This window comes from Bos grunniens, chromosome 1 (genome assembly GCF_055505025.1).
Source record: "Bos grunniens cultivar Pamir isolate PY7600 chromosome 1, Bosgru_T2T1.0, whole genome shotgun sequence".
Lineage (NCBI taxonomy): Eukaryota > Metazoa > Chordata > Mammalia > Artiodactyla > Bovidae > Bos > Bos grunniens.
This window is the reverse complement of record NC_141165.1, coordinates 92,149,565-92,164,685: the sequence shown is the minus strand read 5'-3', so window position 1 is coordinate 92,164,685 and position 15,121 is coordinate 92,149,565. Positions and strand designations below refer to the sequence as shown.

The 15,121-nt window shown below is 45.5% G+C and overlaps 1 protein-coding gene across 1 annotated transcript in view; it reads right to left on the bottom strand.

The window, feature by feature from the left end:
- The window catches only part of FSTL1 (follistatin like 1), a 56,780-nt gene extending 42,979 nt beyond the window's left edge, over window positions 1–13,801 (bottom strand). The window contains exons 1-2 of the mRNA XM_086404259.1: window positions 13,706–13,801; window positions 13,488–13,544 (exon numbers count right to left, since the gene is read on the bottom strand). Of these exons, the coding sequence (XP_086260385.1) occupies window positions 13,488–13,544; window positions 13,706–13,708 (60 nt within the window). The 5' untranslated portion in view covers window positions 13,709–13,801. The remainder of the gene's footprint in view (window positions 1–13,487; window positions 13,545–13,705) is intronic.
- Window positions 13,802–15,121: the final 1,320 nt, after the last annotated feature.

The window sequence follows — 15,121 nt, the reverse complement described above, 5'->3', positions numbered from 1 at the left end:
TTCCAGAAAACAAAATAGTGTCCGTGCAACACTTTCAGACAATGATTTTTGTAAGCCATGAACATTTACGAAGGTCAGAAGGAAGTTTTGTTTTTGTTTTTTTGGTAAGTTCAGCAAAAGCTCAAGTGGCACATTTTGGAATTTCGAGGTCTTTCATTAAAAAAAAAAAAGATTCCTTGCTCAACCCCAAGAGGACCCATCATCCTTCATTTCTTGCCCAGTGTTGTAGAATAGCTACTTTCTAAAGTGGAATAATCAAGTGATTCCTTTCTGTAGAATAAACAGCAGTTGGAATTTCTGGGCATGAAGACTGTTTGGGTGCCACAGGATGTACTGGTTATATTTCAGTCAATGCACACAGGAGGAAGCAAGGGACACAACATGACTTCTGCTTTTACTTGTTCTCTGCTCCCATTCCCCGGCCAGCTTCTCTTTCAAACTCCTCCTCTTTGGGCCATGAGTTAAGAGCTAATCAAATATCCTAACTCCATTAAGTAAATACCGTGACAATCCAACCTAAAACGTCTGCCTTCTTTTATATGGATAGGATTTCAGAGCTGAGTTTGAGAGCTCACCTGCTCTAACCCCCATATTTTATAAATGAGGGGCCCAGTGACTCGCCCAAGTTCACTCCACCAAGGACAGCATAAGGCTCATTACCCGGGTGCCACTGTCAGTCCTGGGTTCGCTCCAGCCCATCTCTGGCCAGTAAATGGAGGCTTACTGGAAGCTGGCTCACATCAGGGATCACTGCAAACCCAGCCACAGCTGCAGCCAGCGCTGCTGATATTTTTTCATCTCTGAACCCCTCAAGACCGCTGAATCCTCATGGTCTCACAAACTCATTCACCTGCTGCTTATATATGCGGCCAGTACCCTGAGACAGTTTAAGGCTAACTAAGAAAATGGGGTGAGGGTGGGGATGAGTGAACAGAGGCAACTGAAGTCAGAGCTGCAGAACTGTGCAGATTGTGCTGCAGAGGCTCACTGCCAAGCAGACACTGTCTAGACTTTAACTGGCCTCTCCAGGGTCGGGGGTGGGGCGGGGAGGACGGGGAGCAAGGCCGGAAAGCCTGCTTGCTTTTTGTTCAGCTAATGCAAACACATGACACAACCTCTGACGGTTCCGGGCTGGGAGTTCACTCTGTCTAAGGCATTTCTTCCTCGGAGCTGGAATTCAGCTGTGGGCTGAGGGAAGTTGTGCTAATCCAGCAATCAGGGGGAAGCTAGGAATGCTTTTCTCAATTCCTGGGGAATCACAGTTCCCCAACTAGATTGAGTTGGACAAGAGCCAAAAGCAGCACATTTTTGGTTGCAACAGCAAAAGAGACACTGATGTACAGAACAGTCTTATGGACTCTGTGGGAGAGGGAGAGGGTGGGAAGATTTGGGAGAATGACATTGAAACATGTAAAATATCATGTAAGAAACAAGTTGCCAGTCCAGGTTCGATGCACGATACTGGATGCTTGGGGCTAGTGCACTGGGACGACCCAGAGGGATGGTATGGGGAGGGAGGAGGGAGGAGGGTTCAGGATGGGGAACACATGTATACCTGTGGCGGATTCATTTTGATATTTGGCAAAACTAATACAATTATGTAAAGTTTAAAAATAAAATAAAATTAAAAAAAAAAGAAAACAAAAAGCAAAAGAAAAAAAAAACAACAGATTTAAAAAAAATTTCCATTTGTATCATCTTAGGTTATCCATAAGGAAAACCCACAAAAACAAAGAACTGGCTTTTGATGGAGGCCAGTTATGAAAACTTTCTAAGACCCTAAAATGATATTGATTTACAAAATGTATGGAGGAGAAATGGCCACCACAGTCCAATAAGCATCACACATCTGAGAGAAAATGGTGGGTTTGGGTAGCTCTGCACATCAGTTAGAAAAACGGTGACCCTCTGGGAGGTCAGAAAAGCCCCAAGACAGGGCATAGAGACTTGTAAGCAGAGCACAGGGTGGGGTCAGCCCAATTTGCCCCCTTGCCCAGCCACTGTTATGCAGTCGACAGTGTGGACAATCATACCCAGACACTTCACTGGAGATTTACAGCTCTCTTGCCAATTGGTCTTATTCAATGTGGAATAGTTCTGAATACATCTGAAGGACAAGGACACTGCTATAAAGCATCTCCTGAGTCACTGACCATTATGCAGCAAGCGCTCTGATGGGACATCTACACTTCACTGTGGTTCAAAGAAGCACCTGGACGTGAACCAAGTCGAGGCCATGTCTATGCTGACGTGGCTAGAATGACCATGACCAGGCCTGAAACATTGATCCAGGCACTTGTAGCTGACAGAGTGTGAAATGGTAAATGACAGAGCTTGGGCAGCTGTTTTTGAGTTCAAGTTACCTAGAGAAAAGGTCTTTGCTTTGTTTTCAAAGTCACTTTCATAAATAAAACTAAGACGACCTTAAGCACACTTGAACACAGAGTATTTGCATTGAGAATTGAAGTCCTGGATTTGTATCCTGGCTTTACTATTTATTTACTAGGTGGCTGATTTGGAGTAACTAACTGAATCCTCTGAGCTATGGTTTCTTCTCTGATAAATGAAGATTATAGTAACAGCATCATCATGTTGTGAGCATTAAATAAGGCTCTTTGTGTCTCCCTGCTGTTGTCTGGCTAACAGCACTCATATTTGGGGCTCAGCTTGGGGACACACCCTCTCTGAGGCCTTCCTGCAACCCCCAGTGATGGGTTAGGTTGTCAGCCCTGTCCTAGCACTTACCACAGTGTGTCACCCTGTCAGCCTCCCCTACTAGCCTGCAAGCTCCTTGGAGACAGGTCTGTGTCTTAGTCACCAGCACTAACTCAAGAGTGTCATAGAGAACAGGCTTGTGATACTTTCTACTTGCCTTCCTTGAGTTTACTCGGAGAAATGTTACTTTGTCCCAGATGGATGAAGCAAAATAATGCATCAAGATTGTGTGTGGTTTTCTTTCTGTATGAGATGTGAGCCTGGTGCTCTGTGCATGTTTTGGCAGCTCCTAAGGCAGCCCAAACACTCCACGATGACCTCTCTGTTATGGTGGATGAAGGAGATGAGAAAGAAGAGGAAAGACAAGAAAGGAGGGGAAAAGATGAAGTGAGCAACACAGGGAGCAATAAAGAGACAGGCTCCGGGGCCTGGGAACCGGCAACCACGTGAAGCTGCAGTCAGGGCTGGCTGCCAGACACAGCAGTGCCCAGCAGAGGATTCAAGTTTGTGTGCAAAACACTGCAGCGCTGCCTTGGTTCCCAAACAGACAAATCAGCCTGCTCCAGCAATACTGCCTACCCTGTCTTTGAGAGAAGGTATTTATTTTTCAAACAGTGAAGGCAAAGGGTTCTATTTTCTAAACCCCAAATTTAGCATCTGTGGCCTGGGAACAGGCCGTGCTATGGGGACTACAGCAAGAACATATGTAAATGACAAATCCCACAAAAAACGGAAGATATCTGGTGGCCACCTCCATATGTCAGAAGGTGGGACACAGGAAAACAACTGGATCTGCAAAAATTCCACAGGAGTTTTATTACCTCTTTTTTTGCCTTTTCTCGCTCTTCTTCCCTTTCCAGTTCTCTGCCTTATTCACTGTCTTCAGAGAGAACCTGTGCTGGCTTACACAGCTCACTGCCTGCGCAAAGGAGGTTGATGAGTCCTTAACTCTTTTCTCAGAGGAACGATAGAACCGTGGCTCTACAGAGGACATGCTGGAAGTCTGAAGGCAAGACTGGCTAAGTCTAAGTGGAGGCAGGGTTCTGATATGAACTCTGGGTGACAAAGCATCTACTGAAATAAATGCTCTAGTTGTCTTTTAAAAGGTGATCCTTAATCCCTGGAAAGAGTAAAGGAGGCAAGGGGAATTCTGCCAGCCATGAGCACATGCGAGTATGCAAACACACAAACACACAACACACACATACACAGCTGTGAAGTTCTTTCAGTAAGTAGAGATGCCACAAGGTTGATAATAATAGCTAACTATTTACTGCACTCTATGTGCCAAACCACTCTTCTAATTGGTTTACATGGAACAGCTGGATTCTCACAGCTAACTTATGGGGTGAATACTCCATATTAAGCCCATTTTATAGATGAGGAAAGAGAGCCAGAAGGTCAAGTAACTTCCCCAGGTTCACAGAGCTAATAAGGCCTAGGATTTAAACTCAGGTAATATAGCTTCAGGGTTCCCCAAGGGGTGCTAGTGGTAAAGAACCCACCTGCCAATGCAGGAGATGGAAGAGAGGTGGGTTCCATCCCTGGGTCCAGAAGATCCCTTGGAGGAGGGCATGGCAACCCACTCCATTATTCTTGCCTGGAGAATCCCCATGGACAGAGGAGCCTCGCAGGCTACAGTCCAAAGGGTCGCAAAGAGTCGGACACTACTGAAACGACTTAGCAGAGCACAGTACAATATAGCCTCAAAGCCTGAGTGCTACACCATTATGCTATACTTCCCCTCAAGGATAAATCAGTAAACAGAGTAATAACCTGAGCTAGGGCACAGGCGGTACAAATGGAGACAATACCTTGTGAATGTCAATGTGTAAACTGAGAATTCCCTCATTGAAATCATGAGTCAAAAACATTCTGGGAAGGGGCACTTCAGTTTTGCAAATGTTTGGCGTTGACTGTGTGCTATGAGGAGAAGGCTTTTCTATCTAATTGATTGACTGGCAGGAGAGATGGCCATTTTACAAATGAGGAAAGTGAGCTCAGGGAGGTTAAGTAACTTGCTCATGGTTTCACAGCTCAGCAAAGCCAGAATTCAAACCCGGTTCATTACCTCAAAGCGCTTGCTCTTAACTGAAGCTGCAAGTCAGAGATATTAATTAGGTGGCTTTAAAATGGTAATATCAGCAAGAAAGGGGAAGAGCAGGACTTCTAAGTCAAGGACTCTTTCATTATTTTATACGGTTCTTTTCAATCACAAGGAGTTTTGTAACAGGATCCACATAAAAGATAAAACTTGAAAACACCCAGATACAAGAACAAGAGAAGAGAATGAAGAAAGGAGCTCAGTGGAAGGCTCAAGTGACAGGAAAACGGGAAATAAAAGCACCAGCCCTCAAGCAACAGACAATTTCAGATGAAGTTCCACACAAAAAGCTGCCACCTACTGGATAGACTGGTCAAGCGGGCTAGGTGAACAAGCTGAAAATGGCCCCAGCAGCTCTGCTGGAGCCTCTTAAATTCTGAGAAGGCATCCATCCCACAGCTGCATTGCAAAGCCTTCCGCACCAGCAGCAGGAGACGAGGAAGGAGGCGGTGTGGCTCCCTAATGGCCAGGTCCATTTGAGCTGTACAGTAGCTATGGTGGTAGCAGCTACTTCAGAATAGGGACCAAAATGGTATTGCTTTTTAGTTCCACACTATTCTTAATAGAAGCATATGTGCAGACTGACTGGCATAATGCCTGGCACTGCTCTGGAGATCAATAAATTATATTCATTTACTATCATTGAAGGGCAGAATGACAGACTGTGAGGAAAAAGGCAAATTTTGACTCAGACTCAGGATTTTATCCTTGAATACAATAAAAGGTAGAAAACAGAGACATTTTCCCCACCTCAAGCCAATTCAAGCCAATATCCCATGCCACACACATTATAAACTGTGCGTGCATCATATCAGGCTTTTGCCATGTGTCACATGACTTGTTTTGGCAACAGCTTAGTTGGTCATATATAGTGTCTGGGATTATACAGGAAACATTTTAAAGGTCATAAATTCAGACAATCCTGGGAACAGCTTACTGGTGATGGCTTCCAAATAAGCATATAAAAAGTCTGTGAAGAGATTACATGGAAATTCTCCAACCATAGCAGAAAATGCAGATTTACAGGATATATTTTGTACTCCAACTACCCAAAGAGCTTTCCATTAGCATGTTCTTGCCAGGCGGCTGTTATCTATGACAACAGCAGTTCTTAGAGCCTTAGCAAGAGCAACTATTTATTCCACCAGAAGAGCCAAGACAACTCTCATATTTTTGTTGATGGCCAATGTTAAAAAGTTTGCCTTAGGTTTTAAGATGCTCGGATTCATCTGAAGAACTCAGAAGCTTGAGCTAGGAACAAACTACTGTTTTCCTGACATTTTCATCCATTTCATTTGCAACCCTAGGTCTACCACCCCATGTTGTCTTCATTTCACATAGTCCCAAACTCTGCCTTCTAAATCATCTTAATTCTGGCTAAAGACATAGCGCTATCTGGATTGACTTCCAAATTGGATTGACTTTTCCAACAGAAAAAGCAAGTATCTTTTTATCTCACACACAGACTAATGGATTGCTAGTGGCTACCTAGAGCACTGGGGCTTCCCTGGTGGCTCAGTGGTTAAGAATCTGCCTGCCAAGGCAAGAGATGCAGGAAATGCGGGTTTGATCCCTAGGTCAGGAAGATCCTCTGGGGGAGAAAATGGCAACCCACTCCAGTATTCTTGCCTGGAAAAATCCCATGGACAGAGGAACCTGGCCAGCTACAGTCCATGTAGTCACAAAGAGTCTGACAGGACAGAGAGACTGAGCACGCACACGTACACTGCATTCCTGAGAAGGATTTTCTAACTTTCTCCAGCCTCAGAAGGGAGAATTCTATGATTGATTAGCAAGGTCTGTCGTAGGTAAGGGAGAAGGTAGTGGTGACACACACATCATGTTTGTTTCATCTCTGCAGGCGATCTATCCTACTGTTGCTCTGCTTAGTCTCCCAGTTGTGTTGGATTCTTTGTGACCCCGTGGACTGTAGCCTGCCAGGCTCCTCTGTCCATGGGGATTTTCCAGGCAAGAATACTGGAGTGGGTTACCATGCCCTCCTCCAGGGGATCTACCCAACCCAGGGACTGAATCCAGATTTCCCACACTGCAGGCGGATACTTTACTGTCTGAACCACTAGGGAAGCCCCTTATCCTAGTGTTGGGAGGTACTAATTTTCATTACCTGTAGGATCTAGTATGCACATCACATACATCTGTTAACTGACTGATAATTTCTCTAAAAGGAGGGATGAAAGGCTAGTTTAAGTTTAGGTGGTAGAAGTACAGGCAACTTTATTCTTTGCTCTAGTTTTTTCTATATTCCTGAGCTTCTTATTAACATATTTCTGTATTTTATCAGAAAATAATACTACTTTTTTATTTAAATAAAATAGGATGTATTAGGAGAATAAATTCCTCTTGGAAAATGTGAGATGTCACAAGAATCCTCATGATGGCTTTTAAGACATTTTGTCATCAGTTCAGTTCAGTTGCTCAGTCGTGTCCGACTCTTTGCGACCACTTAAATTGCAGCACGCCAGGCCTCCCTGTCCATCACCATCTCCCACAGTTCACTCAAACTCACATCCATCGAGTCGGTGATGCCATCAGCCATCTCATCCTCTGTTGTCCCCTTTTCCTCCGGCCCCCAATCCCTCCCAGTATCAGATTCTTTTCCAGTGAGTCAACTTTTCGCATGAGGTGGCCAAAGTACTTGAGTTTCAGCTTTAGCATCATCATTCCTTCCAAAGAACACCCAGGATACTTCTCTATAAATTTTTACATAGGTGTGAGCATAGGGCATTGGAGTGGGAATTGTTCTGCTTTTTAATTCAAATCACAATAATTTGCTAGAGCCTTAAATTTTTGTAAACATAACTTTTACTGGCATATATTGCTGTTAACTCTTAACTCTTCTCTTATAGTAGGTTTAAAGTTTTTAGCTTTCAGAATTAATGTGATAGGCATCTTATGTAGAGTCCCTTTAAAAACAACACTGGCCAGGGCAAAGTGGTCAAAGGGAATTACTTGAGTTTCTATCCTTGGTTTAGTTTCTCAATGTAGATTATATTGAGCCCTGGAATATCTATTGGCAAAACAGTCAAGTCAGCTCCCCCAAAGCCTATACAAAGTTTGCTAAAATGAATTCATGTCAACAAAGACTGTATTCAACTGTGTTTGTTATGTTTTTGTAGTTAACAAGGAAAACAATTTCCTATTGAAAGCACTGTTACCTGTCAGTTAAAATGTTTAATATCCAAATCTCATATGGAGAGGGTTCGTTTACCTTTTCATTAATTATTAAAGGTTCATTTAATTTATTGTTAAAACATGAATTAAAACTTGCCAAAAAACTTGTTAGTAGGGCCAGACATTAAGAGATTGGACTAATTAAATGATAATGATCATCAAGTGATGAAATGTAACCTTGATCATATCTATTCCTCACTTTTTTCATTGTAACTGTTTCCACACACCCTGCATTTATGGCCTCCTTACTGCATCAATTCCCTCAGTCTTGATTGGATAGTGGCTACATGGGTATATTCATATGTAAAATTCTTCAAGCGATACATTAAAAATGTGTGCACTGTATTAATGTAAAGGAACTTTAAAAATCAAGGTATGTCCTCTGTTAATGTAAAAAAAAAAAAAGCAATAATAATAATAGTGAAGATACTTGTTCATCAGGTAGTAATAATCTTACGTATTTTAGCTGCCATCGTTTAAATCTCCTGGCGCACCATTAGATTGTAAGCAACCTGAGGTCAGAGACCATGTCCTGTACTTCATCCACGACTCTGCCCTGTGTAGGGCATGCTCAGCCTTCAGCAGGGAATACTGCCTGATGGGCACCAGGAAGGCAAGGTCTGCGCTGTTGATGACTCACTCCTAGAGAAAGCATCCCACACCAAAGTCACGCGTGACAGAAGATGGCACCTTAAGAGAAAAGTATACATTTGACCTGCAGGACATCAGTCACCTAGCTTAAAAATGAACCCATCTAAAGATAAGTTGTTTTTTAATCCTATAATATCTGGTGTCCTTAAGCTAATACTATTTGTGGCTACTAGAAATTTCTGTCTGGATGTCCATTTATTTAAAAGGAGTAGGAAGAAGACACCATGACATTTTCAATTCTCTGTGTGTGACCACTGGCATTTACAGATCATCCTTTACTTTCTCTGTTCTCCTGGAAACATGTATCTTCTTGCCTCACTGAATTTGAAGACTTTATTTCCTTCTTCAAGATATTACATTCATAGCAGCCATGCCCCCACCTCACAGCTCCTCCCAAACTTGTTCCTCTGAGCTTGAGAATGGACCCCTGCTTTCTGTTTTCCAATCCAGAGACTTCTATGGGAATTGTGACATGTTCCTTCTAAAGATGTTTTCAGTATCCAAGGCTTCAATTTGCAGGGTGCTTGTCCCTCTGTTTTGGCTATTCAGCAGAGTCCCTGCTATATTTTAACATCCCATTTTCTAACAATGACCTCCAGAATCACAGCAAGGAGTTTCTTTGCCAAAGGATAAACAAACAAGAGATTATTTTAGTGGTCAATATACAAGATAGATATCAAAATCCTAGCTTTTCCTGTAGAAAATGTGGGGAAAATCAAGGGAAAATGGGGGGAAAAAAGTCATACCTTGGCCCACCTGAATCCACTATTAGAATAATTCTCAAGAATATAAGGGAGATCTCACATTGGCCAATAATACCCCTGCTGCTGCTAAGTCACGTCAGTCATGTCCAACTCTGTGCGACCCCATAGATGGCAGCCCACCAGGCTCCCCCATCCCTGGGATTCTCCAGGCAAGAACACTGGAGTGGGTTGCCATTTCCTTCTCCAATGCATGAAAGTGAAAGTGAAGTCGCTCACTCGCATCCAACTCATCGAGACCCCATGGACTGCAGCCTACCAGGCTCCTCTGTCCATGGGAGTTTGCAGGCAAGAGTACTGGAGTGGGTCACCAGTGCCTTCTCCAAACAATACCCCTAGTGGTTGATTAACTGTATGTTGATAAAAGGGTATGAAGGAGGTAAGAAATCTGGCTTCAGAGGAACAATGCACTAATAATCTTCTTGCCTATCTGTACAATTGTTATTCTTGTCACTATTACCTTAAGCGATGCACTCACAGTTCACGGGTTAAGCATCCCCTCCCTGGAATAAGTGTTCTGATTTGTGAATCAGTCACCTGTACTTGTGACTTATCATGTGACCTGTGAATTTATAGACCTGGAATGTTGGAAATCAGAGTGCCAGCAGACATAACCACCAGCAGAGAGTGGAGTGTGCTTGGGCACTTGCCAAGGCTGCCTTCTGGAAGCAGGCAGTTGAGCCACAGGGTCCCCTCCAGCCTATGGTGTTGGACTCAGACCCACCCACTAAGACTCCAGGGCACAAGCACTAATACCTGACTTCTCAACCTTTCCCAGCCTCTACTATCCACACTTTCCAGTGAATTGTAGTAATTCTCACTGGGAGAGGGGGTGGTGAGGGAGAGTGAGCAGGTCCATACAGCCCCCTCCCAAAAGGTTCTGAAAAGAGGTAGTTTGCTCTGTGCTGCCACTCCCCAGTCCTCATCCATAGCAGACACTAATATATCAAGAGACATGGCTCATCAGGAGACATGTGCCAACACCCCCTTTAAGAAGACTCTAATGAGCACATGGGAGTGAGCTCAGCTGAATGGGATGGAATTTTGATGGAGGCTGCCTGAAGTATTGAGACAGAAAGACAGAGAGGAAGCAATCAAAAAAGCAACCCTGAGGTGCCAATAAGAGACCATGGAAAACATTCAAAACAGAACACTTTGTTTAACGAGATTTGCTAATAGTTTCTTGAATCCAACCAAACAGGATTTTTACAGACTGACACTGATAATCAAGACAACTACCTTTTCTCAAGCTTGGCACTTGACTTCTTCAAATATCAACATAATTTGTTGTACAATCACATGCTTTAAAAATATGCCGAATTGAATCCTTGTGCTTATACTAAATCAAAAAGGAGCAAGAAAACTCTTTGTTTTTTAAATTTCGTTTTAAAAGCTCAACAATATTTGTACAATTTTAGCCCTAAAGACTACTAAAGTGGATGTCAATAAAGACAGTAAATTATTTGGCTTTGTTTGCTATATGTTATTATAGCTAACAAGGAAAAAAATTTCTACTGCAAGCACCATTAACTACATGATAAAATGCTGAAAGTAATAACTGCTAACGCTAATTTATCTTTTCATTAATAATTTAAGGTATGTTATTATTAAAACGTGGATTAAAGACTTGCCAAATGTTACCAGGTCCAGACACCAAGAGATTGTACTCATTAAAAAATAATCCTTAATAATCTGGGGTCATGAAATGAAACCTACATCATACCTGCTCTTCACATACCTTGAGTTCACAGCCTTCTTTCTGCACCACTCCTTTCCTCAGTTTTTATGGCTCAGCACTTCTTGATTTTGCCTCTCTGCCCTCAGATTTTGCCTTGGGAATTCTGTGAGAGTATTTTCTGCTCTTCCACCTCAAGCAGGAAATTGCTGCTGAGGGAACTTCCTATGAGGGCTAAGCTTTTCCCTGCAATGCACTGGGGGGAGGGGGTGTAGTACAAACAGCTTCTGAGAATAGATCCCAGACCTTGGGCTACACAGCCTTGTGACGAGTGAACCTATGGCCCCCTCACTCCTCACACTTGCATTCCAGTTCACAGAGCGATTTCACACACTAGCTGGCAATTCCTAAACCTGCAGTAAAACAAATCAGGGATTCTCCTCAACCATCAATGGACTGTGGCTTTTGCCTTTTGAGGGCAACAGCAGGGATGCCAGGGTGTTCCTTAGCTAGGACTAAATCAGCCAGTGAAGAAGGGTCTCCCTCAAACTCAAACCCTGGAAAACAAAATGCATGAGAAACTGATCTGGAGTTCAAGATGAGCTCTGCCAGTGGAAAGAGCTGGGTTCAGATCCTTCTTCAGAACTAACTAGCTGTGTGTGACCCTGGGCAGGTTACCTAATCTCCTGGAACCCGTTTCTTCCCCTGTAAAATGTGGATAACAAAAGTGACCCTACAAGGTTCTGGGAAGCTTTAAATAAAATGATGTATGCAGCCCAACCAAGGTCTGCTTTATGCCAAGAAGTACATGGCAAATATGAAGTCCTTGTGGGAGGGAGTGGTTAAAAGCCTGGGGTGTGATGCCAGACTGTCTTCAAATCTCACTTCTACCATTTAACAATTTAGGACTCTAGATGAATAATGTGACCTTTCTGACTTAGTCTCCCCATCATTCAAATGAAGTTTTATTACAACACAAGTAGATATCCAAAAGAATTAGCTCTTTTTAATTTAATATAGTATTAGTTGCTCAGTTCTGTCCGACTCTTTCTGACCCCATGGACTATAGCCTGCCAGGCTTCTCTGTCTATGGGATTCCCCAGGCCAGAATACTGGAGTGGGTTGCCATTTCCTTCTCCAGGGACTCTTCCCAAACCAGGAATCAAACCCAGGTCTTCTGCACAGTAGGCAGAATCTTCACTGTGTGAGCTTCCAGGGAAGCCTGACTTTTAATTTCATTGTGAGTAAAAACAGCTCCTATTTCCAGATCAACCAACAATGTAGTAGTGAATTAAATGAGAGTTCAGTATAATGTGCATATTTTTTTAAATCATGAAGACCTTGCAGGCTTTTATGACTTTTCTGGGCAGAAAAGCTGTGATGCTAAGGGTGGGGCTAAACTGTAATATGAAGAAAAAAATTCAAAGAGGGAGAATAACCACCCACCAGGGAACTATTTCTTTTGTAATGTACATTCCATTTCTTCTCCCTCATGCTTTTTAATTCCTTCCACATTTCCTGCCATAATTATCAAATGTTTGGTTTCTGACCTCACTTTTCTGGAGACTAGAGCCCAGGGAACTTAGAATTGTTTATTTTCTGTCCATAAACCTTTGAGTTAATGGAGGGGCTTGTGAGTGAAGGGTTTGTTGGTTTGTTTGTAGTGTTTCAGGAAGGTCACTGGAGTTGAAAAGAAAACATTACCCCAAAAGCGCTGAAATACTTTGACTGGAAACGCGGAGCCCTCAAAGAGCTGAGCAACGGATTGCTCATACTTGCGCAATGCCCAGTTTAGGAAAAAAACTGAGATTTTTAAAAGGCCGTTATTTGGCTCTGATAGTAACACAAAGTCCCAGGGCACTTTACAAAGAAAGAAAAAAAAAATCAGAGAATCATAATCTTACTCTATAAAAGAGAAAAAAAAATATATATATATATATATATATCCCGCCCTAAAAGAAGAATCTCTTGAGCTCCTCGGACCGCCCCCCATCCCCCAGGAGACAGACTCGGAAGGGAGAAGGCTCCAACTATTCTCAGATTCCTCTCAAGTGAAGGAAAGAACTCAAGCGCCTTTTTGAACTCGGCTCCTGCTCGTGTCGCCGCCTCTGTCCCAATCGGCCCTGCTCGTCCTCACTCCCCCTCCCCACTCTCCCTCCATATTAGCCTTGGTGGGGCTCCAGCTTACGGCCCAAACTACTTTTCCTGATTTTTCAGGTTTAAGTTTCCTAAGTAGCATTTCTGCTCCGAGCGCCCCCTCACCCGGCGGATGGAAACTCCCAGTCCGACCCGGGGAGAGCATCCCCGGGGACGCACGCACCGCCCGCGCCACGCGCAGACCCCAGTAGCCCCGGCGCCCGAGTTCGGACCGGCTCAGAGGCTCACCTACCTCGGCGTGGACCCAGGCGACCGCCACCAGCGCGAGCGCAAGCCAGCGTCTCCACATCTGCGGAAGAGAGAAGAGCCAGACTGAAGGCTCCGGGCCCCGTGCCGACCCCGGAAACTTCCTCGGGTCCCGGCCGCTCGCCCCCTCCGCCCGGCCACCGTCGGCCGCTCAGAGGGGTCGCACCAGTGCGCTCGGCTTCGCGCCACGCACCCCACTCTCACCATGGTCCCGTCCCGGTCTCCGGAGGGCGCGGGGCAGGCGGCTGCAGCGAGCTCTAGGGGAAGGTGGGAGCTTCGCGGATCGCCAGCCTCAGAGGAAATCCGACCTGGGCTCGCCGCCCCTTAAGACCCCTCCTTCCCGACAGCCTGCCCCCCAGCTCCTCCCCATTCTCCTCCCCCTTCTGCAGCAGCGGCCCCAGCGGCTCAGGCTCCGCTCCCTCCTCCCAATCCCTAGCTACCTCGAGCCCGCGAGCGTCCGAGCGCTGCTGAGCCCCTTTTCCCACCAGGCCCCTAGTTTAGCACCTTTCTGACTCCCAGGACGTGGAGACAGAGTCGGGGGGTTGTCCTGGGGGGGCCCTGCAACAAAGCGAGTGTGGAAGGGGGGAGCCTAAACCCCACCCCCGGGAGGGGCCGGTGGCTTGCGGCAGCTCGGGCTGGCTGCGGGCGCGGGCTGGCTGCGGCGGTGGCCAGGTGGGGCGGTGCTGGGGAGGACCCCGGCTCTGACGGGCGGCAGGAACCTGGAGGGAAAAAACCCTGCGGCGTGGGGAGCTGGAGTCGCCCCCTACAGCTGATAGAGGGACCCCTGCAGCCCGTGGTCTGAGGCGTCACTGTCGCCAGAGCATGAGGAAGGGAACTCAGGGTCCAGAAGACACAGGCCAGCCTGAAGAAAGCTGCTTTGGGTCCAGCTGTGGATTTCCTGGGGGGCGGGACAGGGGAGGGAGGTGGAAGCCATCCTCCTCTGCTGACAAGATCCTGATTCCAACCTTTTGCCAGCCGCCTCATCCTGCCCTTCCCTTCAGTCCAGGAGCGACCCGTGTCCCCTTGCTCTCCTCCCAGCTTCACCTGTGTCCCAATTCCCATCCCTGTCATCCCGAGTCCTCTCCATGTTCATGCTTCACATCTCCACCGCTACCCAGAGGCTTTCAAATGTGTGCTGCCTCTTTGTCGATGTTGACTCCCCAAAATGCTCCCAACCCTAACTTCTTTCCTAGCCTGTGCCCGGTGTCCTTGGTGCCAAGAACAAGTCCACTTGAGACCTCAGATTTAAGGTGCCCAAGGCTGAGACCTGGACGTTCGTTGGAAGGGCTGATGTTGAAGCTGAAACTCCAATAGTTTTGCCACCTGATGCGAAGAGCTGACTCATTGGAAAAGACCCTGATGCTGGGAAAGATTGAGGGCAGGAAGGGAAGGGGACGAGGAGGATGAGATGGTTGGATGGCATCACCGACTCGATGGACATGGGTTTGGGTGGACTCTGGGAGTTGGTGATGGACAGGGAGGCCTGGCATGCTGTGGTTTATGGGGTCACAAAGAGTCGGACATGACTGAGCAACTGAACTGAACTGAACTGAAGGCTGAGACCCACTTCTCACCAGCTCTGGGCGTGCTCATCTACGTTTTTCTGAGTGGTGCCTGAAA